Below are 25,837 nucleotides of genomic sequence, written 5' to 3'. Positions count from 1 at the left end.
GTATTTAAGTCTGGCTCGAGCGCAAACCACAGAGCAGTGCGTTCACTGCCCACTTCCTAAACACGGAATCAGGGATTCTTCCCACTCAGCTCCTGTTAACCCTACAAGCCAAAGCCCTGATGGGTTTAATAACAATAACAATAATAATAATGATAAGAATACTTGCATTTGATGCAGTGCCTTATCACTCGCAGCATTGTCCCGCAAACGGGTCGGGGATCGAGTAAGCAAATTATTGCTACTTTTTAAATTTATTTTTGAAGGGGCTATTAGCCCCGGAAAAGTGATCCACCAATCGACCAACCGCCGGGTTCCTGCTTACTGATGGTAAACAGAGGCGCATGCGTGGAGTAAGGAAACTTGCCTCAGGTTTCGCCGTACCCGGGAATCGAGTCCGTGTCCCCTCACTTGCGAGACGAGTGCTCTAACCACTAAGGTACAGGACTCCACTCTATTGGCTCGTCGCCTTTCGCCTCGGGAGGACGTACCAAAACTGTTCACGTGGTTTACTGGGAAATGAAGTGACTGTGTACCTGTAGGCAAACGCAGCAGCCCAATTGCGCACAGCAATGTCCCGCAAAGCCCTGAAACGAATGACCAATTGTTTTTAATATCGATTTGGGAGATTGTTGCCCCCGGGGACACCGGGGTGGGGGGGGAGGGGGTGGGGGGGGGGAGAGAGAAACACCCTTCTCTTTTCGAATAGCGCCGCGGGATTTTTAACGCCCACAACGGGACCTTGGCTTAAGGTCTCATCTGATGGACGCCACCTCCGACCACGCAACACTCCCTCCCCCCCACCCCCCCCTCCCCGGGCGCTGCATTGGAGCGTCAGCTCAAGACTGTGCGATTCCAAGTCCCAATGTCGTGCAGTTTATTGGACTACCACAAGGTAGAGCCACGTGTTCATAAAACCAAGACAGAAGTGGCCGGGAACGCTCAGCAGGTTGGGCAGCATCTATGGAGAGAGGAAAGTGAGTCAACGTTGGGAGGCAGAGACGTTTAAGGACTAACAGAGACGGGGGGGGGGGTGTCCCAGTGTCCTGGCCTCAACCACCTTCTAAAATTGCCCCCTTTGCAACTCTAAACCCGGACCCTCTCATTCGACTGTCTCGGCCCATACAAAAGTATTGCTCTGTGTTTTCATTTTCGATCCCGTTTACAATCGTAAATAAGGTCCCCTCTGAGACCGCGGGGGGGCTGCAAAGGAGCGGGAAAAAAAAAGAATAATTTGGTCACTCGAGTCACGGCTCTTTTGTGTCTGGGTTTCGCCCGCAAAGCACACAGTCACTCCACTTTGCAGTGCATCCTCCGAAGCTCTTTCAGACGCCTTGAAGATTTTGGCAATGGGCCCCCTATCAAATGCGAGGATTAATGTTGTTGTTATTAACTTCAGGACAGGTATCAGGAATTACTTAGGATCGAACGAGAGACCACCACAGAGGGTGGTCCATTCCGACGCTCTCACTGAGGCGTCAGGGCACCGTATCGAACGCTTAGAATCATACAGCACAGGTGGAAGCCATTCGGCCCATGGTGTCTGTGTCAGCTCTTTGAGAAGAGCGATCCCACTCGATCTCACTCCCCCCCCCCCCCACTCCCCGCGCTTTCCCCCTCTCCCCTGCACACTTGTCCGCCCCAAACTCCGATCCAGTCTAAAAGTACAGGAGAGAATATGTTAAAAGGGTTAAAGTGCAGCGCCGGCTTCAGAGGTTAAGTGCGCACTGGAGGAATAAAACACAAGCTTTAAGTTTTCAAGCGAAAGCCAGGGTTGCAATTTCACGGCAATATAAATTGATGGTATCAACCTGGTGCAGCGTTCACATGTACGTTGTTCTAAAGGTTAACGCGGCTGTTTGCCACAGGAGGCCGTTTGCACACAAACGTCAGCGGCAGAAACGCCGCGAACCCCGATCGCGTCTCGAGACGAGCTCGATCGCAAGCGGAAAGGGTAACGTCATCGCTTCGAGCTCAGTGCAGCGCCGCGGGGAGGAGGGAGGGAGGTTGTGGTGGGGGGGGGGGGGGGAGGGGGGGAGCACTGTATGGCCTGAGATGCCGTCTTCTGGACGTGGGGTCCTGTTAGTGTAGTGGTTAGCCCACTCGCCTCGCAAGCCAGAGGACCCGGGTTCGGTCCCCGGACGTGCAGGGCGAAACCTTAGACGGGTCTCCTCGCTCCGCACGCCTCTCTGTTGACCGAGCGGTAAGTACGAACCCGGTTGTTAGTCGACTGGCGGATCGCTTTCCGGGGGGGGGAAATAAAAAATAATAATAATAATTCGGTCACTCAATCCACGAGCGTTTGTGGAGACGCCGCCGCGCGCAATTGGCTGCCCCGTCTCGCCCACAAAAGGCGCGGTCAATCCACTTTACAGCGTCTCCTGTGAAGCCGCTTTGAGGCGTCTCAAAGACGTGATAAGGCACTGAATCAAATGCAAGGATTATTATTATTATTATTATCCGAGTCATTTTCTCCCTCACCCACCTCCCCCATCTCGAGCCGCTCCTTCAGACGTGACACTGGGGCGTCATCCCGAATAACTAGAGGTGAACGGTGGTACGAATCGTAAAAGATACCAAAGATGTCAAGCTCTGCACCATCCAGCAACGTGCCCTCGTCAGCACTCCGAGAGACGCCACTCTGTGCGAAGGGCACTATGTCAAACGAAAGTTGCTGTTGTTGTGTTTTTTTTGTGTGGTGGCGTTGGGTCACTGACCCTCAGTGTCGCTCCCAGAGAACTTCGCATCACACGCCCGTACTGTCACGGTGATAAAAACATTCCTCGGTGGATGTTTTAATCCAGCAATTGACCAGATAGCACTTACGAGGTAGAAAAAGGCAAACATCTCGATGACTCAGGGGATTGTTTTTATCTCCCGTGTAAGGCGTCAGCTACTTAAACCCGTTAAAACCTTCTTCCGGCGGACGTTAAAGAGCACCTCGAAAGGAGAAGGGAGCTTCTCTCTCCTGGTGTCAACAACCCCCAACACACAACACACACACACACCACACGCGCACACACACGCGCACCACACACACACGCGATAAAACTGGTTGTTCGCTTCACGGCTGTCTACGGGACGCTGCTGCGTGCAAATTGAAACGCAGTCACTACACTTCACAGTATATCCTGTGAACCACTTTGAGACAAACTCCCGGCGTGAAAGGTTCTGTATCAAATGCAAGGATTATTATTGTTCCTTTCCGGTGATGGTTTAATGTGTGCCCAGAGTGTCGTGGTTAGAGCGCTCGCCTCGCAAGCGAGAGGACCCAGGTTCGATTCCTGGACGGGACGAAATCCAAGGCAAGTTTCTTAATAATCCCCTTAAAAAATAATAATAATCCCTGAAAATAAGCAATAACATTATTACCGACCGAGCCAGGCTGACACACACTCCCCTATTTCACCCCCACCCCTTCCCCACCCGCCTGGATCAGACTGTGTTTGAGAATTAATTTAAATATCGCGCTTGGTTGTAAAAGCAAAAGGACAGCTGTGTTCCTACATTATGTCGTGTTCCCTCTCTCTGTAATGGGAACACGAGGAAATGAATCCGGCCTTATCAGGAGAAAGAGACACGTTCACATCAGCGAGCGGGTGGGTGGGCATGAAACGTTAACAAAAACAGCTCTCCCCGTGGTGAGCAATCGAGATCACACACCGCGATCCCTTCCTACCTCATGACCCCCTTAGCAACCCGTCCGCTCCCTCGGCTCAGCAGACCTTCCACCTCTCTGCTTTGGAAGCCCACCACCCCCCCCCCGCCACACATTCCCTTCGTCTCGCTCCCTCCCTTGCCTCCTTCAAGGCCCGTCTCAAGACCCTGACCCCCTGGCCGCCCTCCTGCCCTCCCTGTCCTCCACCCTCCCTGATCGCGGCACTCGGCTCAGGTCCAAATCCCCAAATGCAAATAATAACAATCATTTTTTTTAAAAAAAAATCTTATCTCCGTTTTGTAAGACCGTCAATGCCGGCCACTGTCCTCACCGCATCGCTCGCTCACTCCGCCTCAACATCATCCAACACACCAATGGCCCCTTTCAGCTCGACGCGCTAACTGCGTCAGCCTGGCCCAGTCGGTAGCGCTCCGAGTCAGAAGGTTGTAGGTTCAAGACCCGCTTTGGGTCAGGGTTAGGGTCCGTCTAAGCTGATTACTATTATTTATTATCAAGGTGCCCAAAACTGTGCACAAGAAGACCTCGACGTGTATTACAACAACAACCACGTGCATAGCGCCCTTCATACTGTGCAGGTTCTCGGAGGGCTGGCATTACCAATGGGTTTGTTAGGGGTTAAAGCAGCAGATTTGACTCTGCTAACTGTCCTTGTCCTTGTGCTGACTAATACTAATGCTAACCAATGGATTGATAAAGCACTCTGACCCCCTTGTTAATTGTCCTACAATATCGTTGCTAACATTGTAAACCTTTAGGAGTCTTTATATCTTTATGCCGTGGTGCCTGGCTCTGCGCCAGCTGGTGACTCTCCTTGAGATTACAGCTTCACCCGAAAGTATCGGGTTTCCACGTTGAGAGCCGTGACTTAAAACCTGGATTCCGCGAAGCGCTTTGAGACGTCGCCACGACGAAGCACATTTTTAAAAAAAAAAAAAAAAATGCGATCACTTCGATCCACGACTGCTTTGCTGGATCCCGCGGTGCGCGATTGGCTGCCGGTTTCCGCCCGCAAACTGCACAGTCACCGCACTCGACAGTCTGTGCCGTGCAGCGCTTCGAGACGTCGCGAAGACGTGGTAAGGCGTCGGATCGAATGCGAGGATGATGATTGTTGTTCTTAATATTATTGTTATTAAACCCCATTAAGGTTACAGAACAGTTCCTTCCAATCCATGAGCACAAGAAGATAGAAATAACAACAACTTGAGTTTATGTTCTGTAACGTCTTACAGCCCTGCAGGCAAAACAGGAACATGAGGAGGTCATTCAGACCATCAAACCTGTTGCGCCAGTTTATTAGACCTTGTCAAATCTTTTAATCCCAAAGAGCAGCCCACTCTCCTTCACCCTTAATCCTCCTTTAAAACCTCGACCGCCCAAGTCCCCGTCCACCTCTCTCTAAAGCACTGCCCCATCGATTCCTTCCCCACAGCTTTCCACGCCATATATCCTCACCGCCCTCTTTGCGAAGCGAATTGAATAGTTGAAACCACCATTTTTCAGTATTAAAATATGTCCTAGCACAAAGTTAAAAAGTAACTTTGCCCCGACAAAGAATATTGATGGGTAATAAAGTGAGCTCCAAAATACATTTGGCTCGTGAGGAGGACAATATTTTTTTTTACGACTGATGTTAATAACCCGTCATTTTAGGCTAAAGCTCATGTGTGTTCACTGAGAGGATTTTAAGGTGTTCAGCTCGGCTCAATTGGCAGCTCTTCTGCCCCCTCCTCCACTGCATATACATATATGCCACACAAGCCTCCATCCCTGCTCTTCTACACCCCCTCTACACCCCTCTCCCACACCCCTCTATTCCCCTCTCCCACACCCCTCTATTCCCCTCTCCCACACCCCTCTATTCCCCTCTCCTACACCCCTCTATTCCCCTCTCTTACACCCCTCTATTCCCCTCTCCCACACCCCTCTATTCCCCTCTCCCACCCCCCTCTATTCCCCTCTCCCACACCCCTCTATTCCCTCTCCCACACCCCTCTATTCCCCTCTCCCACACCCCTCTATTCCCCTCTCTTACACCCCTCTATTCCCCTCTCCCACACCCCTCTATTCCCCTCTCCTACACCCCTCTATTCCCCTCTCCCACACCCCTCTATTCCCCTCTCCCACACCCCTCTATTCCCCTCTCCCACACCCCTCTATTCCCCTCTCCCACACCCCTCTATTCCCCTCTCCCACACCCCTCTATTCCCCTCTCCCACCTCCCTCTATTCCCCTCTCTTACATCCCTCTATTCCCCTCTCCCACCCCCCTCTATTCCCCTCTCCTACACCCCTCTATTCCTATCTTCCTCCTATGTACATCAAGTTTCCTCTTAAATATGTGGGTTTCGCCCACAAAATACACAGTCAATGTGCCGTGCAATCTATTCTGTGAAGAGCTTTGAGACATCTCAACGATGTGATAAAGAGCCATATCAAATGCAACGACTATTATCCTTTTTGGTTCAACCACAGTTCCCAGCAGCGAGTTCCACATTCTCGCCACCCTCTGTGTGAAGAAGTTCCTCCTAAACTCCCTGTCAGATCTGCTTTTGACTGACTGATCATTTATACCCTCTCGTTTCGGACTCACCAATGATTGTATTATCCCTTCACAGTCGTAAACCCCTCGATCGGGTCTCCTCTCAATTGTCCTCATCTCCAGAGAGAGATAAGCCCCCAAAGCGTTCGATCGTTCTTGCTCAGCTGAACGCTAAAGCTACCGCGGCACTATTCAAATAGAGAAGGGAGTTTTCGTGTCCTGCTTTCCTGACCGACAACGCCACAGAGAGAGAAAACTGGTTGCTTCACGGCTGTTTGCGGGACGACACTGTGCGCGAATTGGCTGCCACAAAACACGCAGCCACTGCACAGCACAGAAAGCACTGCAACAGCTCTCTCCAATGTGACACCGTCTTATCAAATGCCGTGATTATCATTGTTGTTGTTATTATTTTATCTGCTCCCTCCGGCCATTAGTTCTTGGATTCTGTTCAGGAACCATTGCCTTCAAAGGGATCTTTGTACAAGTTGTTCAGTTTATGTAATTTCTCTTCTCTTCTCTCTCTCTCTCTCTCTCTCCCTCATCCCCCCTCGCTCGCCTGTCAGCGTACCTGACCCACTGAACAGCAAAGCGATGCCAGGAATCATACAAACAGTACGTGTTTATCATGACAACTCCTACAACAAGAGCAACTTGTTAACTATTCCTGCCTCGCACCTCCATTCTTCAACCCTGACCTACATTTCGCTCTCTCTTTCGATTGGCGCCACAGGACCTGTATTGCTGTGCGCAATTGACTGCCACGTTTCGCCCACAAAATCTACAGTCTATTCACTTTACAGTCTATTCGAAGACGTGATAAGGCGCCGTATCAAACGCAAGGATCATCATTATTATTATTGAAAGGCCACCTGAATAGGGCACAGATGGGACCTCGGTTTTAACGTCTCATCCAAAGGACAGCAACTCTGACAAGTTCCCCCCCCCCCCCTCCACCCATCCCCATCACCGCACTGGAACCTCAGCGTAGTCTGTGAGCTCAGACTCCCCAACGTAGAGCTTGAACCCACAAATTTCTGACCCGAGAGTGCGACTGACTGAGCCAGGCTGACACTTATAATGCGTTCGGCACTTAAAAAGCTTAGACTTTGGTAATCGTTCAATTCAAAGCTGATAGATGTCTCAAACCTAATAATGATCAAAATAATAAGAAGAATAATAATCTTTGCGTTTGACGCGGCGCCTTATCACGGCTTCGAGACGTCTCAAAGGACTTCACAGGATATACTGTAAAGTGAATTGACTGCATGTTTTGTGGGCGAAACATACAAACCTCTAATCAATTCCCAATGAGCACGGACATCATGGACATGGAGAGAAATCAATCAATCTGCGATGAATTCAATATAATAAGAAGAATCCTTGCAAATGATATAGCGCCTTATCACGTCTCAAAGCGATTGATGGAATAACCCTCTCCCTGTCCGTCATCCTCTCCTCTCCCGACAAGAAAGTCATCTCAGGGATGCTACAACGTGTGAGGCCTCTATATAGACGCAAGATGTGTTGTTGTTGTTGCTGTTGACCTTCGAGCAAACGAGTCTCTGGATGCCAATTCGGCCCACATTGTCCAGTTCTCTGCGCTGAGGTCTCTATGCTCTGGTGGTTCCTGCCAATGTTTACAGGTGATTTGGGCGTTGGGTTTCTGCATTGCTGTTTTTGTTGGCAGTCAACTTAAGCTGAGTTCCAGTGCACTAAATTGTCAACGACAGGCAATGAAGCCAAACCCAGAGCTGGTAATTCTCAATGCAAGAATGTCCTGCACAGAGCCACAGCGGTGGGTTGAGTGACTAAACTATTTTTGGACTGTTTGTGGGGACGCTGCTGTGCGCAAATTTGGCTGCCGCGTTTCGCCCACAAAATATACAGTCGATTCACTTAACGGTATAATTCTGTGAAGCGCTTTGAGACGTCTCAAAGACGTGATAAGGCCTGTATCAAATGCAAGGTTATTATATTATTATTATTATTATGTATAACTTCCACTGAAGCTATGTGGTTGTAGCTGGTTAAGATTCCAGCAGTTCTCTACCCCAAAACGCACGCTCTGGGACCCCCCCCCAAGCCTTGGCTCTCACCTTTAATACTTTCCAGAATTCCAGGTAAGCAGGATGCATCCCTCCGGGGAGAGAGAGAGAGAGAGCGCATAAATATATAATTTATACAATATATAAATATATCAGGATGCGTGGAGTTCTCTGCTTGGTTGGCATACTCTTAAGCATGCGATGGGTTATAATAACAATAATAATAATCCTTGCATTTGATATAGCGCTTTTCACGTCGGGAGGACGTCCCAAAGCGCTTCACAGAACACACTGTAAAGTGAATTGACTGTATATTTGTGGGCGAACGCGGCAGCCGATTGCGCACAGCAATGTCCCACAAAGTGTCGTAGATTGAAAATGACCAATTTATTATTGTTTTTTTTGGTTTTGGAGGGATTATTATTAGGCTCTGTGTGGCGTAAGGAAACTTGCCCGAGATTTCGCCCTCTGCCTGGGATTGACCCAGGTCTCTCGCTTGCGAAGCGAGTGCTCTAACCACTGAGCTACACTGAGTTCCCCCGTGTCTCAAGACCCCCCCCCCAAAAAAAAAATGTGTGTACGTGATTGAGATCGGACGCGGTAAACTCAAACTGCGCTGTGAAATCTAAAAGCCCTTCTAACGAATATAAACAAGCGAGAAATCACGTCGATAGGAACAAAACAGCACTTGTTCTTTCCTCCCCCTCTCTCTCTCTCTCTCTCTCCCTTCCTCCCTCTCTTTCCCTCCCATCCAACACACGCGCACACACACACACACACACACACACTTGCACAGAATTCCTCCCACACATGCACACAAACGCACACACACACTCACTCACCGATTATCCATCCAGTCACACAATCCGCCAGTCCTGCAGAGAGAGAGAGAGAGAGAGGGAGAGAGAGGGAGAGAAAAAATTGCAGTTTAATTGGAAAAGTAAAACATTAACTAGCGTTCAGATTGATATCAATCTGGAAGTTCAACACAGCGCAGATCTTTAGAGAGCGAGAGAGCGAGAGAGAGAGAGAGAAATAATCAGGGCAAAGGAACCGGGGGCAGAAACGTTTCAGTCTTTAACGTACAGAAAAGTTTGACCGAACTGCTAAGTTTTATCTCCCGACCTCTCTGCTCCACTCCGCAGAAATGGCTCAGCAGAAAATAAAGACCGGTAAGACGAACCTTCTGAATTATTATTATTATTATTATTATTATTATCAATGCTTAATAATAATTACACCCTCCTACCCCCTACTCTCCGCCGCCCTCCAACCCCTCCTGATCCCTCGGGTCCAAATCCCTGACTGTCCAGCGCCTCGGGACGTCCTCCCGAGGGGAAAGGCGCCGTGTAAATGTCATGTGTCGTTCTTGTTGATCTTTCCTTCCACCGTCCTTCCGACGATAGTTTTTATCAGTGAAACGATTACGCAGTGCACACTTCTGATACGAACTATCTCCTGATTTATTTGGAAACCCAAAAGTTTGCAGGAAATTTCTCGTGGCTTTTTCGCTGTCGTTTCTGTAAAGTTTTATCTATTGTGTTGTGGGGTTTTTTTTTGGGTGGGGGGGGGGGCGCGGGGCGGGGGGGGTGGTGGGTGGGTGTGGGGGAAGAGTGTGCGGGGTGTGTGGGGGAAAAAAAATCATATTTGTTTTCTTTTGCAGATGATGAAACTGAGAAAGATGCATTGCAGAGCAATGGGAAGAGAGTACCCGTCAGTGCATATAATTTGTATTTATTTTGGGTGTAGGGTTGAGGAGGGGAGGGGGTGGGGGTGGGGGGAGTGGGGAGAGTTGCACATTAAACGCAAGAGAAAGTTGCCCCATAATTTATTGACCTGTCAGAGAGTGTGCAGGGTCACCGACAAGCCACCGCTCCCTGGCGATTAGCCAGATGGGATCGAAATGTGCTGCAGAGATTCCTGTCTCCTGCAGTCTTGTGCCCGCGCTGACTAGCAGCGATAACCCGTATAATGTTAACCGTCCCCCCCGTCCCCCCCAAAGCTATGGCGCTCTGGTCCTCAATCCCATCCCGCTCGCCTCCTCCCTACCCCCGTCTTCAGATCGCACCTGAAGACCTTCCTCTTCGACCGTTGCCTGCGTTTGATAAAACCCCCTCACAACCCTCGCACTTGATGGAACGCCTGATCACGTCGTCTCGAGACGTCTCGAAGCACAGAGTGGCCCAAATTATTATTATTATTATTATTATTATTATTATTATTGCCACACTTTACCGTACATTCCTGCGAGGCGTCCTGAGGTGTCTTGCTGACCTGCTCAGGCTCCGTATCAAACGCGCCGATGATTATTCCTTTTGTGTGTCTCTTTCAGATGCTGTGTGGAACCAAATATCCCCTGAGCATCGGGTTCGTGATAGTGAACGAGTTTTGCGAACGCTTTTCCTTCTATGGCATGAAAGGTACTCGGAGGGAGCGCTCCCGCGTTTGCCTTCCACAGGGCTGCGCGATGTTCGGGCGCTAGTTTCTTAAAGGGCCGAGACGTCATCAGATGCACGCTTAGCCTTCTCCTGTGCTGTGTTGACCCTCTGTCACCCACCCACCCACCCCACCCCCCACCCGCCTCAGTCCCTCCGTCCCGTGACGAGCGCTACGGGAAAACTCACCCAAGTCGCATCAGTCGGGGGGCCGTGACATTTAATTTGATCAAGATTAGATCTCCCGCGCTTCAAAGCAACCAATAAGTGCGGGAGGGACGTTAACGGAGGGAGGGAAGTTACGAGTTGATTAATTTCGAGTAGTTCGAATAAATCCAAGTGGTTTTGATAGGAAACTAAATTGAACTCGGGTGAATGTACGACTTAGGTGATTATCAAGATATGAGACTTGCGCAGATTTTACTGAACGTAAATACAAGTTGTTGTTGTACTTTTCCTGACCTCCGCCCTGCTTTCTGTTACAGCCATCCTTACGCTTTATTTCACCAGTTTCCTCCACTGGGATGACAATCTCTCCACCGCCATCTACCACGCCTTTACCGGCCTGGCATACTTCACCCCGGTGTTCGGAGCCCTCATCGCTGACTCTTGGCTCGGGAAGTATCGGTGAGAGCGAGGGTTCGGTCTTTACCCCCTCGGTCATTAACCTTTTCGTCTCCTCCCCACCCCTGCCGGGCTGACCATCCTCCAGATCGGTCGTCCACTCCCTGGCTGTTTGCGGAGGACGTCGCAATATACTGTAAAGTGGAGCAACTGTGTATTTTGTGGGCGAAACGCGGCGGCCAATCGCGGGCGCGAGATTGCGTCCCCACAAACAGCCGTGGCTCGAAGCGACCAAATTAATGTTATCTTTCTAGAGGGATTATTTATCCACGGAAAGCGAGCCACCAATCCTACGTACTGCGAGGTAACCAGAGGGAAAGGAAACTTGACTGAGGGTTCGCCCAGGATCTGACTGTGACTCAGACGTTCCAAGCTTCACCCATCCCTCAACCTGGCACCAAACGAGTGCACATGAGCCAGAAAGAAATCCTCCCCTCAGCTCCTGCTAACCCTGCAAACCAAAGCCCTAACTGGTAGAGTAGTGTATAAGCAGCAAAAAGCTTGCCATACAATGCAACTCCGTCTCTCCTCCGTCCGAGGAGAGACGGAGAGAGCCAATTCCATTCCAGACCCAGGGAATTTCTACAGTTGCTCAATCCGCCACTGTTTGCGGGACACTGCTGTGGCGCAATTGGCTGCTGTGTCCGGCACAAAATTACACGGACACTTTGCACTTCACGATGTATTCTGAGAAGCGCTTCGAGGCGATAAGACTCCACGTCGAAGGTTATCCTGACTATTCTGATTGCGCGCGGAGCCCTCGGTCTGGTTCGGATACTCTTCAAGGCGATGGGTTTGCCGGGTGCGTCAGACACCTGGCTGAGCAAGAACAAGACCACATCACCCCCCCTCTCCTCTCCCCGCCCCCCCCCCCCCCGGTTGTTACCCCAGTGTGTCGCACGGCCAGCGTTACTGCTGCTCAAGTCCGGTCCGTTCTTTTTTCTCCTCCAGAACAATCATCTACCTCTCCTTAGTTTATGTTGTCGGCCACGTGGTGAAGTCAGTGGGTGCCATCCCCACTGTGGGCGATCAACAACTACACATGTGAGTGAGCGATACAACACAACACCATGTTATTATTACACAAAGTACCTTTCACGTCGGGAGGACGGCCCGAGCCGCTTAGTAATAACAACAATAATATCCGTATTCCGGACTCGGAGTCGCGAAGGAAACATAACGCACTGACCTTGGTTTCCAGGATCCTGTCGATGATCGGGCTGTTTCTCATCGCTTTGGGGACCGGAGGCATCAAGCCCTGCGTGGCGGCCTTTGGGGGCGACCAGTTTGAGGAGGAGAACGTGAGTCAAGCCCCAGGGAGACAAGTCCATAAAGATAACGTACACGTACCTGTACCCGTTGCAGCTTCGCTTGCAACCAAAGGATGCAATGTGGGATGTAGATTTCAGTGATTCCACCCACAAACCATTTAGCACGCCATAAACACTGTGTGCGCACCTTAATCAAAACTGCCATACCTGTGTGATGAGCTTGTTTAGGTCATAGCTCATCGAGGATAGGAGATTCCCCCCTAAAAAAAACAATATGCCCATGACACTCCCCTTTCCGATGAGGTATAAATTATGTCTCTATGTCAATCAGTTATTGCATTCTTGGCAGACAGACAGACAGACAGACAGACAGACAGACACACACACACACACACACAGACATTTTGTCTTTATTAGTAAAGATAATGTACAAAATGTGTATCACGTCCTCCCGGGACTGCGCTGTGCGCTGCTGACGTGAAATACACTAACAGACCTTTTGCCTGTTTAATAACTGTGCCCGTGTTATTACTCGGGGTGGGGGGCGCGGGGGTCTGGGGGCCACTGTACACCGCGCTGACACATTACGTGCGATTTGCTTGTCAGGTCCGTGAACGGAGCAAGTTTTTCTCGATATTCTACCTGTCCATCAACGCGGGGAGTCTGATTTCCACCTTTGTCACCCCAATACTGAGAGGTCAGTCCGCTTGCCTCCCCTCTTCCCCCCTACCCCTCTCCCCCACTCCTTCTCCCCCTCTCCCTCCACCCTCCGCCCCACCCACCACCCCCCACCGCTAGATAAAACAATATCGTTCCCTCAGGAGTCACATGGCTCGTTCACTTCACGGCTGTTCGAGGGGATAGGGTTGAGGAGCGCTCAACTGGCTGCCGGGTCCGTTTGCAAAAACACACAGTCACTACGCTTTGCGGTGAACGCTGTGACCTTTAGCTCAAGCCTGAGGAGCAGGTGGGGAGGTGGGGGAGCGGAGGCGGGCGGACAGGCGGGGTGGAGGGGTGGGGGGGGGGGGGGAGACAGAGAGAGCGGAGAGAGAGAGAGCGCGGAGGGTTTGATTTTAACGTGCGCCGTTCTCTCTCTCTGGGTCGCAGCTGATGTGCAGTGTTTCGGTGGAGACTGCTACGCGCTCGCGTTTGGAATCCCGGCCATCCTGATGGTGGTGGCTTTGGGTAAGTCAGCGTTCCTCCTCTCCCGATCACTGTGTTCATCACCGTCAGAAACGCACAGCGGTGCGAGACATTTCCGCGGCGCCTTTCGCTGGACGGTCAGGGATTTCGGACACGAGCTGAGGGTTGGGATCAGGGCGGGTGGAGGGCGGAGAGGTTGGGGCGGGGGGGGGGGGGCGGTGGGGGTAGGCTTGCTCCATGAGGCTGAGACGCCGAGAGATTTGCTGGCCGCACAGTAAAGGAACCCTTCGTGCCTCTGTCGCAGCTCTATGGGAGGGAGATGGGGACCATGGGGAAGGGAAGAGGGGGGTGGGGGGGGGGCATCCTTGGAGCAGAGCTGGCAATAATGTCGGAATCGAACCCACCCTCTGTGTCGGCCTCTCCAGTCCGGTTCCTGAGCCAGGAGGGGCCACAGTATTCCAGGGCACTCGCTGCTGATGGCAGTACCAGCCCCGGCCCGTCGGCAGGACCTGGAAGGACCGACCAGTCACTGGGGGTCAGGGAATCCTCCCCCCTCAACTCCTGGTAACCCTGCAAACCAAAGCCCTAATGGGTAAGGGTGGTCCAAGCAGTGGAGGTAAATCCCTTCTAACCCTCCAAGCTGGAAGAGAGTGAGTGAGAGCGGACGGGACGGGATGGGATGGGTTGGTGGGGTGTAGGCTGGAGTGAAATGGGAACGGAGAGCGAATAAAGGGATTTCTACAGAAACATAATTTGTTGAATTTGTTGCTTTTTTCCCCCCGGTCTGTTTTCCTTCAGTCGTGTTCATTGCCGGAAGTCCGATGTACAAAAAGTACCCACCACAGGGCAATATATTGTTTGAAGTCTGTCAGTGTATTGAGGTGAGTGCCTGTTTCGCTAACAATAAGTTAATAATTAATAATAATCCTTAGATTTGATACAGCGCCTTATCACGTCGTTGAGACGTCTCAAAGCGCTTCACCAGATACTGGAAAGTGAAGTGACTGTGTATTTTGTGGGCGGAACGCGGCAGCCAACGGCACACAAACAGCCGTGGATTGAGTGACCAAATTATTATTATTTTATTTACTTTTTCGAGGGGTTATTACCCCCCCGGAAAGCGATCCACCGATCAACTAACAACCAGGTTCCTACTTACCGCTGGTAAACGGAGGAGTGTGGAGTAAGGAAACCTGCCCAAGGTTTTGCCCCGCCCGGGAATCGAACCCGGGTCCTCCCGCTTGTGAGGCGAACGCTCTAACCACTGAGTTACAGGACTCCAATCTGTGCTGTGAACACGACTACACTTCAGCACATTTTTGTTTCATTCAGAAAATTTGTCTCTTTCCAGTTTGCAATGACGAACCGATGGAAGAATCGATCGAGAGATATTGCGAAGAGAGATCATTGGCTGGACTGGGCAGAGGAAAAATACCCGGTAAAACGCGGGGAAAGAAAACTTTTTAGGGAGGTGGGGTCTGAACCCCCAAAACATAGCGACTGCGGTCGATTTCGTGACACTTCTTAACGGATTCCTGAAGAGATTCCGAGTGGGTTTTGCTGTTTGTAGTACCTGGGAGTCTGGAGCGTAGCACAGCCATTTGCACACAGCAGCGTCCCCCACAAACAGTAGTGGACTGAGTGACCAAATTATTATTATTATTTTTTTTGAGGGCTTATTACCCCCCAGTAAAGAGATCCACCAATCCACTAACAATCGGGTTCCCACTGACTGCCGGGTAAACAGAGACGGGCGGAGTGAGGAAACTTGCCTGAGGTTGAGTTGCCGGAATGAATTTCTGAATGAAACGATTCGTAGTGAGTCGAGTACTTTTACAATGAATTGATAGTTACTGGAAACGTCGTCGATAATTACCGAAGAATTGGCCACTGCGGGCCGGGCGGGGAAACTAAAGTTACGAGTTACCCCAAAATTCCACCCTGTCTGTTTGCGGATCTTGTTATCATAGAATTGTAGAATTCTACAGCACAGAAGGAGGCCATTCGGCCCATCGTGCCTGTGCTGCCTCTTCGAAAAGAGCTGCCAACTACTCCCACTCCCACCCCATAGCAATGCAGTTTTTTTTTAACTCGAAAGAGATGTCGGGTATTCGCTGCTTAACGTTTCCCCCCCCAACCCTTCTCTTCTCCCCCAGAAACAGCTAATCAGAGACATTAAGATGGTTTGCAGAGTGCTTTTCCTCTACCTGCCTCTTCCAATGTTCTGGGCGCTCTTTGACCAACAGGTAGGTTTGAAATTGACCTTCAAGTTAATTTTCATGTTGGTAATGAGAACCGTGCAGATGGCAGATGGAGACAGCGCTGGTTACGTGGACATCCGACAACTGTTCAACATCTCTTAGGGTGTGTGGGTGGGTTAAGGGGGGAGGGGGGGGGGAGTAGGGGGTCTCCTTGGAGCTGAACTGGTGGGTTGGAGCCTTCACCAGGTGGATGGAAGGTACCAGGAACTTCCTGGTGAGCAACATAACTCAGCATGAAATGCGTGAGAGCATTGACACCGTCTTCCTGTCCGCAGCTTGGGCCCTCGTATACCTTATGATAATAATAATCCTTACATTTAATGCAGCGCCTTATCACGTCGTCGAGACGTCTCAAAGCGCTTCACAGGATACACTGTAAAGTGAACCAGCGGCGGGAGCTGTGTAATTAAAGCTGTGTTCCTGGGTGTAGATTGACTGGCAGGTCAATTGTGTTTAAGTCTCACCTTAAGACCTACCTCTTACGTTGTGCCAGAGCTCCCAGACAGTCTCCCGACGTGCTGAGGCTCTGTGTAAACTGCAAGTTGCTGTCGTTCTCATCCTCGCCCGATCCAAAGCCATCCAAATGTTTTCTTCTGTCTTCAGGGCTCTCGCTGGACACTGCAGGCCACCAGAATGAACGCAGACTTTGTAAGTACAACACAGAGAGAAAGAGAGAGAGAGATAGTCAGATAGATACAGAGACACGGAGAGAGAGAGAGAGAGACAACATTTTTCCTAACTCACCAATGGAACAGTAACTCAGTGAGGCAACCCAATTCATTAAAGGGGCTCCTATTTATATTTTCGTTCTCTCTCTCCTCTCTCTGTCTCTCATGCTGGTGTTTTGCTCTGTCCCTCATTCCATCTGTCGCCCCCTCTCTCTCGCTCTGTCGCTCTCTCTCTCTCTCTGAGAATCATCTCTAACATCCCGAATGTTTCACGTCACAGGGCGGAGGATTTGTTCTGCAGCCAGATCAGATGCAGGTAGATATAAACCTTTGTTTGTTTGTCAGTTGTACGTATAAAATTCATTGCATTTGATAAGACGCTTGTCACATTGCAAAAAAGGACCTCAAAGAGATTCACAGGATTTACCAGCAACTGTAGTGACCGGGTATTTTCTAGGCAAATACGGCAGCCTACATTAAAGTGAGTGACCGGTTTTATTGGACCAGTTTAGACTATGACCCAACGTGGGGCTTGAACCCAAACTTTCTGACTCAAGAGTCGAGAGAGAGAGAGCGCTAGCAGCTGAGCCAGACTGACGGGTCAATGATTTATGTCGTTTATCACATGATGCAGGACGACCTTGATCATATCATTAGCACATGGTTAACCCACGTCGCAGATTAGAGCCCAGGTTTTGCTTTGTTTATATGTATTGCTTCGCTGTTTATTGTCACACAGACCATAAACTCCATCCTGATCCTTGTATTCATTCCAATCTTCGATCTGGGCATCTACCCTCTGACCACAAAATGTAAACTCAATTTGACGTGAGTATTAAATAAAATCCTTTCCTCTTGTTTGCCTCTCCTGTTTTCTCAGTGACTTTTCCTCCACCTGAGTTATTAATGATAATAATCATCATCATCATCATCATCCTTGCATTTGATGTAGCATCGGCGGCGGGGGGGGAGGGAAAGGGGAAAGAGGGAGGGAGAGAAGGAGAAGGAAATGTCTCGAACCGGTCGGGGATATTGAACTGCCTTTTAAGCGACCACCCACATCGGCAGGTCCACTGACCAGCCTTGTCTGTTACATCAATGGGTCTGGGGAGATGTGGTCCCATCTCCTTCTCCCCCTCACCCGCCAACGCCCAGTTCCATGAGACTTTGAGAAGCACCAGGTTTGGGACCTCTCCACACAAGTCAAGCACTCCCTCCCCCTCTCCGCCCCCCCCCCCCCCCCCCCCCCCACCCTGTGCACCCACTCTGCACTCCCTCTGCCCCCCTTCTACCCTCTCTGCCCACAGGCCGCTCAGGCGTATGGCGGTGGGGATGGTCCTGGCGTCTCTGGCCTTCGTGGCAGCCACCCTGGTGGAAATCGAGACCCAGGTAAGTCAAAGCCTTGATGGTTACTAATCCTACAATAATCCCTGCATTTGATACAGGGCCTCATCACATCTTCGAGGCGTCTCAAAGCGCTTCACAGGATACACTGTAAAGTGAATTGACTGTATATTTTGTGGGTGAAACACGGCAGCCAATTGTGCCCAGCAGCGTCCCCACAAACCGTTGTAGATTGAGTGATAAATATTTTTATTAAAAAAGGATTATTTCCCCCAATCGACTAACAACCAGGTTACTACTTACTGCTGATTAAACAGAGGCGCGTGTGTTGAGTAAGGAAACTTGCCCAGGGTTTCTCCCCGCCCGGGAATCGAACTCAGGTCCTCTCGCTCGCGAGGCGAGCCCTCTAACCACTACACTACAGGATTCCCAACGACTGCCCCGTTTCGCCCACAAAAGTACACAGTCACTGCACTTTACAGTGTATCCTGCGAAGCGCTTTGAGACGTTCTCAACAACGTGATGAGGCGCTGTATCAAAGGCGAGGAACTTTAAGGTTTATCTTCCCCTCTCCCTCCCTACCCCTCCGTTCCTCTTTCAGAAATCAGTGATAGCTGAGCCGGGAGCGAGAGAGTCTTACATTCAGATCCTGAACCTCAGGCCAGACCGAGTGACAGTCAATCTCCCCGGATACGGCCACGACTTTCCTCTCACCATGGAATCTTACCAGGTATCTGGAGCACGAGGAGCGATTGGATAAACTGCACATGTTCACGTTGGAGAAGAGAAGGTTGGAGGGGCGATGTGTCTTTAAGATTCTAAAGGGACTGGATAATGGCCAACTGGCGGCCCACGGGCCACATCCGGCCCCTCTTCCCTCGGAAGGCGAATTGGACGGACCTTGTTTTTTTTTCTCTCTAACGTTTCCCGTGCTCCTACACGACTGGGGCACAGTACAGTGATTGATTAGCGCGATCGTTACACAACAACAGCTTGCATTTACACAGCGCCCCTCACGCAGGGCAGCTTCCCAGAGCGCTTGACAGTGGCGGAGCACAGCACCGAGCCGGGGGGGAGGGAGTGGGGGTGGGGGTGGGGGAGGTGACCGTAGGCACGTCGAAGAGGAAGGTCTTCAGACACGACCTGAAAATAGGGAAGGAAGGGGGGTCGAGGCGGAGGGATTGAGGGAGAGTGTTCCAGAGTTTCAGGGAGTAAGCAGGTCGGAGAGGTAGGGAGGCGCTAGGGCTTGAAGACAGTAGGATGGCCGTGAGGATTACAGTGGTGACAACACAGGGATTACAGCAAAAGGGCCAGGACAGAGGGACATGCGAAGGATAACGGTAATGCGGGTTCAGCGAAGAGGATATATTAATGAGATGTGCTGTCATCTGGTGGCTGAGGTTTGAAACGCCACAAACCGTTCCTTACAGCTGTGCTTCATCTCAATCTGATCCAAGTGTGTCTCCTCCGTTCTTCTCTCTCTCTTTCTGCCTCTCGCATTTTCTCTCTCGCATATGCTCTCGCTCTCTCTGACTGACACCCTCGGGTTCTCTCTCAGATTCCGTGTCTGTCTCCATCGCATTCTCTGTCTCATTCTCACTCGGTCTCTCCGTGTGACTCTCACGTTCTCTCTCGGTCTCTCGCACCCTCCGCCTCTCGCACGCTCTGTGTCTCTCTCTCACGCTGTCTCTCACACTCTCTCTGTCCCTCTCACACTGTCTCTCACATTCTCTCTGTCACTCTCCCACAGGATCCCGAGAAGTATGTGAAGCTGAACCTAGCCTCGGAAAGCGAGGTGCTGACCTTTGAGATCCGGTACGGAACCCACAACAAGTCGTGCAGTCACTCCATTAAATCCAGGGAGTCCTACAGCTTAGTGCTGTCCCAGGAAGGCAGCAACCTGCACTGCAAACTGGTACGTCAACCAGAAAATGTTCTGGAAAGCGCTAAAACAAGCCGTTCATACCCTCAAAGTCCGCGTTGGTGGCTCCCCCACCCCACTTGAACCCAACAAATCTAATGCCATCTCCCCCCCACACACTCTCACCAAGTGCACACGCATAAGCATCAGCTTATATTTATTTGCATTAAATTCCATCTGCCACTCTTTGGCCCATATCTCTCTCTCTCTATTCCAGTGAGTTCCGTAACATCCACCTGAACAGGCGGACAGGACATACGTTTCGATCACAAAATACCGTCACTCCACTTTACTATATATCCTGTGAAGCACTTTGAGACATCTCGACAATGAGATGAGGCACTATAGCAAATGCAAGGATTATTATTATCATGATCGTTATTATTATTATTATTAGTCCGAAACGCACAGCCTTACAGAAAATCTCGTGAGAAGAAAGACATTAACGGAAGGATTTTTTTTTCTTACGGATACTGATTGTAGAACCTTCTCCCACAGCTGGAAGACATCATTTTAAAACCCGAGAAGGGCCAGGCCAGGATAAGGTAGGGCGGGAAGCGAGTCTGTTTAGCGTTAAGCACCGGAGCTGACTGTTTTGTTACTTGGGCGTTCACTCACCCAAGGTGGGGGGTTATTTCCCTGCACTGAACGGCAGAACCAGAGGACTGCGATCGAAAGGGGCGTCAAACCCAAACACACATCTGCGGAAACACTACTTTCTGTGTTTTTTTTTCCGTTAGGAAGTAATATCTCGGGGGAGACAGTATATAGTTCAGGACACGTCAGGTCAAGCGACTGCCGGGCTGGTGGAAGGCGAATTGGATGGACCTTGGTCTTCCCTCACCAGCAAATTCTTGTGCTCTTATGTTCCTCACAGGATCCTAAACGCCCACACACAAGACATGAATGTCACACTTGGGCATGTGGACTTCGGAATGGTACCCGCCAACATTACCAGCTCCGAGTACCAGCTTCTAGAGAGGGGAATGTAAGCAGACACTCACTCCCGTTCCGACTGAACAAATAATGGGCTCTGATAAGAGTAGATAGGGAGAAACAACTGGTTCCACTGGCCAGTCAGTCGGGGTAGCCAGAGGACATGGACTCAAGATAATTGGCAAGACAACCAGAAGGGAGACGAGGAGAAATTTTTGTTTGTTTCTTTTTTACACAGAGAGTCGTTGCGGTCTGGAACGCATGGCCTTAAAGGCTGGTGGAAGCGGATTTGATGAATAGCTTTCAAAAGGGAATTGGATAAGGACTTGGAAAGGAAAAAAATTGCAAGGATATGGGGAAAGAGCGGGGGAGTGGGATTGATTGGGCGGCTCTTCCAAAGAGTTGGCACAGGCACGATGGGCCAAATGGCCTCCTTCTGTGCTGTAATATCCTATGATTCTATAACAGGGCACAGATGGGGAGCTCAGTTTAAAACATCTCACTCTACGGAGCACTGTGCTGGAGCATCAGCCGAGACTGCGCGGGAATAGGTAGAGGGGAATGAGCGGGAAGTGGGATTAGAGCATTCAGCTCCAGTTGGTTCAACTACACGGACATGAGGGGTCGAATAATAATAATAATTATCCTTGCCTTTGATGTAGCGCCTTTACAACATCTTTGAGATGCCTCAAAGCGCTTCAAAGAATATACCGGAAAGTCAATTGAAATGCGCACAGCAGCGTCCCACAAACAGTGGTGGGTTGAGTGACCAAATTATTATTATCTTTTTGTATGGTTCTGTATCTCTATTGGTTCTACGTCTGACAGATACACAGGACGAAGTAGGATCGGTGGAACTGACTACACGTTGGAAGCCGGATTGATAGACTTTGGGGCGACTTATACCTTTATTGCTGTTGGGGTGAGTGTTTCCTTCAATAATAATAATAATAATCTTGCATAGCGCTTTTCACGTCCCGCCAAACAGAGCAGTGTAACGCGGTCATCGCTTGACCTCCGGAATGGCTTTCCCGGCTCGGGATTCCCGGCTTACCGTGCAGGGAGTCTGACAATCCGCCACCTCGCACCACATGTGGCATTGGACGCTACGATTGCACTTTGCCCACAGAGCACATCAGTGGCCCAACCGTCTCTCACGGAGTCCTGTAGCTCAGGTTAGACCCCCCTCGCCTCGCAAGCGAGAGGACCCGGGTTCGATTCCTTAGGCAAGTTTCCTTACTCCACACACACGCCTGTTAACCAGCAGTAAGTAGGAACCCGGTTGTGAGTCGATTGGCGGATCACTTTCCAGGCACAATAGTCCCTCCAAAAAAACAAAAATGTGGTCACTCAGTCCACGGCTGTTTGTGGGGACGCTGCCGTGTGCAATTGGCTGCCGCGCTTCGCCCACAAAATATACAGTCACCACACTTTACGATATGAGATGCACCGTGAAGCGCTTTGAGACGTCTCAACGACGTGATCGGATGCCTTACCAATCTATTTCCGACCCGCAGCCCGAGGGAAGCACAATGGTGATTCGGAAGACTGAAGATATCAAGGCAAACGTGGTTCACATCGCGTGGCAGGCTCCTCAGTACATCCTCATGTCTGCTGGCGAAGTCATGTTCTCCATTACTGGTGTTTCCTTCTCATATTCGCAGGTAACGCTTTGATATACGCAGTGTTTCCCCCCCCCCACCCCCCAGCACCGAGCTGGAGCTTCAGCTTAGACGGTGAGCTCAACGTTCGGGCGAGTGGCTGGGAATTTGCAATCTCCTGACTTGAGCCGTTGAGCCTTTGTTTTTTCTCTTAAACGTTTGAAGTTTGAGCTGACGATTATCCCGGGGACACACACGTTGGAAAGCGTGACCACACTTTGCTCTCGAATTCAAGATCCTCACCCTCACCTACAAGGCCATTCATGGCCTCGCTCCCTCCTTCCTCTCCGACCTACAATCTCCCTACCTACCTGCCCGTACCCTCCGTTCCTCTGGCTCCGGTCTGCTCCACGTCCCCCGCCCCAACCGCCCTACCATCGGTGGCCTTCAGCCTCTCAGCCCCGAGGCTCTGGAACTCCATCCCCAGTGCCTTCGCCACTTCCTCCCTTTCCTCCTTCAAGGCCGGTCTCAAGACCTTTCTCTTTGACCTTCAGCCTTCAGCTCCCCTCTCGACTCTCTTCCCCCTCCTCGCTCCCTCCCTTCCCTCCCCTCACCCTGACCATTTCCCCCCTGCCGACCCAACTGTCCAGCGCCTTGGGACGTCCTCCCGACGTGAAAGGCGCTCTATAAATGCAATCGTGTTGTTGTTGTTTCTCAGGCTCCAGCGACGATGAAAGCTGTCCTGCAGTCCGGCTGGCTCCTGACTGTGGCCTTCGGGAACGTGATAGTGATTATCGTGGCCAAAGCTGCTTACATGTCGCAGGTAAGTGACCCTCCTCAGGCAGGAGCGCTTGAGACAGTGGCGGAGTCTGAGGGAGGTCGAGCCGGGAGGGAGGGAGAAGGTGACCATAAGCACTGGTCTTCGGTTGTGATCTAAAAGAGGGGAAGGAGCAAGGAGTTGGAAGAGAGGGGGAGACGGGGGGATTCCGGGATTGGAGTTCCAGAGGATAGATCCTTAGCCCCTAAACAAGGAGCGGAATGTTTTAGGAACGACGGGATTTCAGACCCTCCCATCGGGCGGTTCGATCGGTATCTCCGGGAATTTTCCACACCTCCCGGGTGATTTCTCTGTCGGTTCCTCCTTGCAGTGGGCTGAGTTCCTCCTCTTCGCTGCCCTCCTGTTGGCTGTCTGTGTCATTTTCTCCATCATGGCCTATTTCTACACCTACGTGGACTCCTCGCAGTTTATGGACGAAGACAAAGAGGAGAAGGAAACAGCGAAGCCACCGCCCCCTGAGGACATCCACCTCACCACGATTGACAAACAGACATATATGTAAACTCCATACCGACCCGTTGGCTCCCTGAACTCATCGGGCTCCAGCCTGCTCCACGTCCCCCGCCAAGACCACTCCACCATCCACAGTCAGGCCTTCGGGCTCTCTGCCCCTAGCCTTTGGAATCCATCCCACAGTCTCTCTGCCTCGCCGCCTCTCTTGCCTCCTTCAAGGCTCATCTCACGACCTTCCTCTTCGACCGCACCTTCGGTCACCCTCCTACCCCCTCCTGATCCCAACGCCCAGCTCGGGTCCAAATCCTTGACTGTCCAGCGCCTTGGGACGTCCTCCTGATGTGAAATGTAATTTATTGTTGTTGCCCAACTCCACTGGCTGCCCATCACACAGCGGATATAGTCCAAGATCCTGATCCTCACCTTCAAAACCTTACATTGCCCTGCTCCCCCCTATCTCTGCGACCTCCTAACCCCTACCATCCCGCTCGCACCCTCTGCTCAGCGGGCTCCGGCCTGCTTCACATCCCCCGCCTCGCTCGTCCCACTATTGGCGGGCGGGCCTTCTGTCACTCAGCCCCCACCCTCCGGAACCCCATCCCGCAGTCCCTGCCACCTTCAAGACCCTCCTCTTCGACCGTGCTTCCGATCACCCTGATTCCACCCCTGCCCTCCACTCTCCCGGATCCCGACCCCCTGCTCAGCTCCATAACTCTGTCAGTCCAGCCCCATGGGACGTCCTCCTGACGTGAAAGGGGCTATGCAAATGTAATTTTGTTGTTGTTGTTGTTGTTGTCTTAAAGCCGCAATTTACTGATCAAACGTGCCTTCCAAAAAAAAACATGTACAGTAAATTCCTGACAATCCGAGCCTGGCTTCACTTGTTACTTCCACGGGAGTCATGTCATCGCGCTGTCAATATCCCGGCTGGGTTTATTGCGCCTAAACTCGCCACTCCTGATAACTAGTCACCGAGTCTCGGTTTGCCTCGGATGAGTTGTCGGTTCATGTGCGTTAAAGTACAAAATATGCGAGGTAAGTAAGGTCACAGGTTTTGGTGGCTGGGGGTGGACGGAGGGTGGACGGGGGGCGGAGGGAGGAGAGGAGAAATGGGCAAAAAAGTTCTTTGCAGAGAAAATACAAGGACATTTAATCATTGGGGTGATTGCCCCAATTCTGGTCATGGCGAAGGGGTTTTGCTGTTGACTGTGTTGCTGCCGTTCCACTGTTCGGCCACTGGAGGGTGACACCGAGCCGAGGCTGCTCTACTTGAGCACCCGATTGGCTACGTTTGACCACCCACTCGCGTTGCTCTCCTCTGCCTTCTAGTGGTGGTTGGTGATACAACAGAGGAACAGGAGGAGGCCATTCAGCCCCTCGAGCCTGTTCCACTATTCCATGAGGCCATGGCCGATCCGCACCCGGGGAAATCGATCACCAGGCCGCGAGGGGAGTATGGGAAGCACTCTGGGTGTATCACGCTCCTTCCCCTTTCCCAAGCACAAGATAAACCAGTCCTGTTCTGAGCTGGTGATGGTCAACCGGGGGTGGATTTAAAGGGATCTATTTACCAGTTGAAGGCAATCGGCATCTCCTTCCATTATTGGGCAACAAACGGCTTAATCGACAGCCGTGTCGTCCATGCTGAGATGTGACTGGAAGGCGGGGGGACAAACTGCCCTTCAAACCTTTATAAAGTCTCGTCATTGCGGTCACCTCAGAACAGAGTCTTTGAGTTGCACCAATGGGTTCTTTGTTGTCCAACTGAATGGGCCACAGACAGGACCTCAGGTCAGCATCTCATCCGAAAGACGGCACCTCAAAATAATGCAGCACTCCCTCAGCACTGCACTGGAGCATTAACTGACGCGGGAGTTTGAACCCACTCGCAACCTTCTGGCTCAGAGGCGAGAGCGACACCAACTGTGAACTCCATAGTCTCGACAGAAGTGGAGGGGAGGGGTGGGGTTGTTGAGTTAAGAGTCAAAGTGGGAAGAATATACGATCTTTACAATAATCCTCGCACTTGATGCAGCATCTGTAACCTCAAACCATCTCAAGACCCTGGTAATTGCTG

General features: G+C 51.1%; 1 protein-coding gene across 1 annotated transcript; it reads left to right on the top strand.

Moving 5' to 3' along the window:
• Positions 1–9,074: 9,074 nt before the first annotated feature.
• On the top strand, positions 9,075–23,974 carry LOC103189037 (solute carrier family 15 member 2). The gene is made up of 23 exons (XM_042336414.1): positions 9,075–9,437; positions 9,929–9,978; positions 10,598–10,685; positions 11,186–11,327; positions 12,276–12,368; positions 12,526–12,625; positions 13,202–13,292; positions 13,703–13,780; positions 14,537–14,619; positions 15,090–15,176; positions 15,895–15,984; positions 16,603–16,647; positions 16,948–16,983; positions 17,407–17,495; positions 17,975–18,056; positions 18,613–18,741; positions 19,762–19,926; positions 20,431–20,477; positions 20,810–20,920; positions 21,697–21,790; positions 22,386–22,532; positions 23,188–23,292; positions 23,618–23,974. Exons 1-23 carry the CDS (start codon positions 9,413–9,415, stop codon positions 23,807–23,809), a joined length of 2,169 nt encoding a protein of 722 aa, XP_042192348.1. The 5' UTR covers positions 9,075–9,412; the 3' UTR covers positions 23,810–23,974.
• Positions 23,975–25,837: the final 1,863 nt, after the last annotated feature.

Source organism: Callorhinchus milii, unplaced genomic scaffold (genome assembly GCF_018977255.1).
Source record: "Callorhinchus milii isolate IMCB2004 unplaced genomic scaffold, IMCB_Cmil_1.0 Scaffold6, whole genome shotgun sequence".
NCBI classification, from domain to species: Eukaryota; Metazoa; Chordata; class Chondrichthyes; order Chimaeriformes; family Callorhinchidae; genus Callorhinchus; species Callorhinchus milii.
Note: the sequence above shows the minus strand (reverse complement) of the source record. Positions and strands in the feature narration are given on the sequence as shown.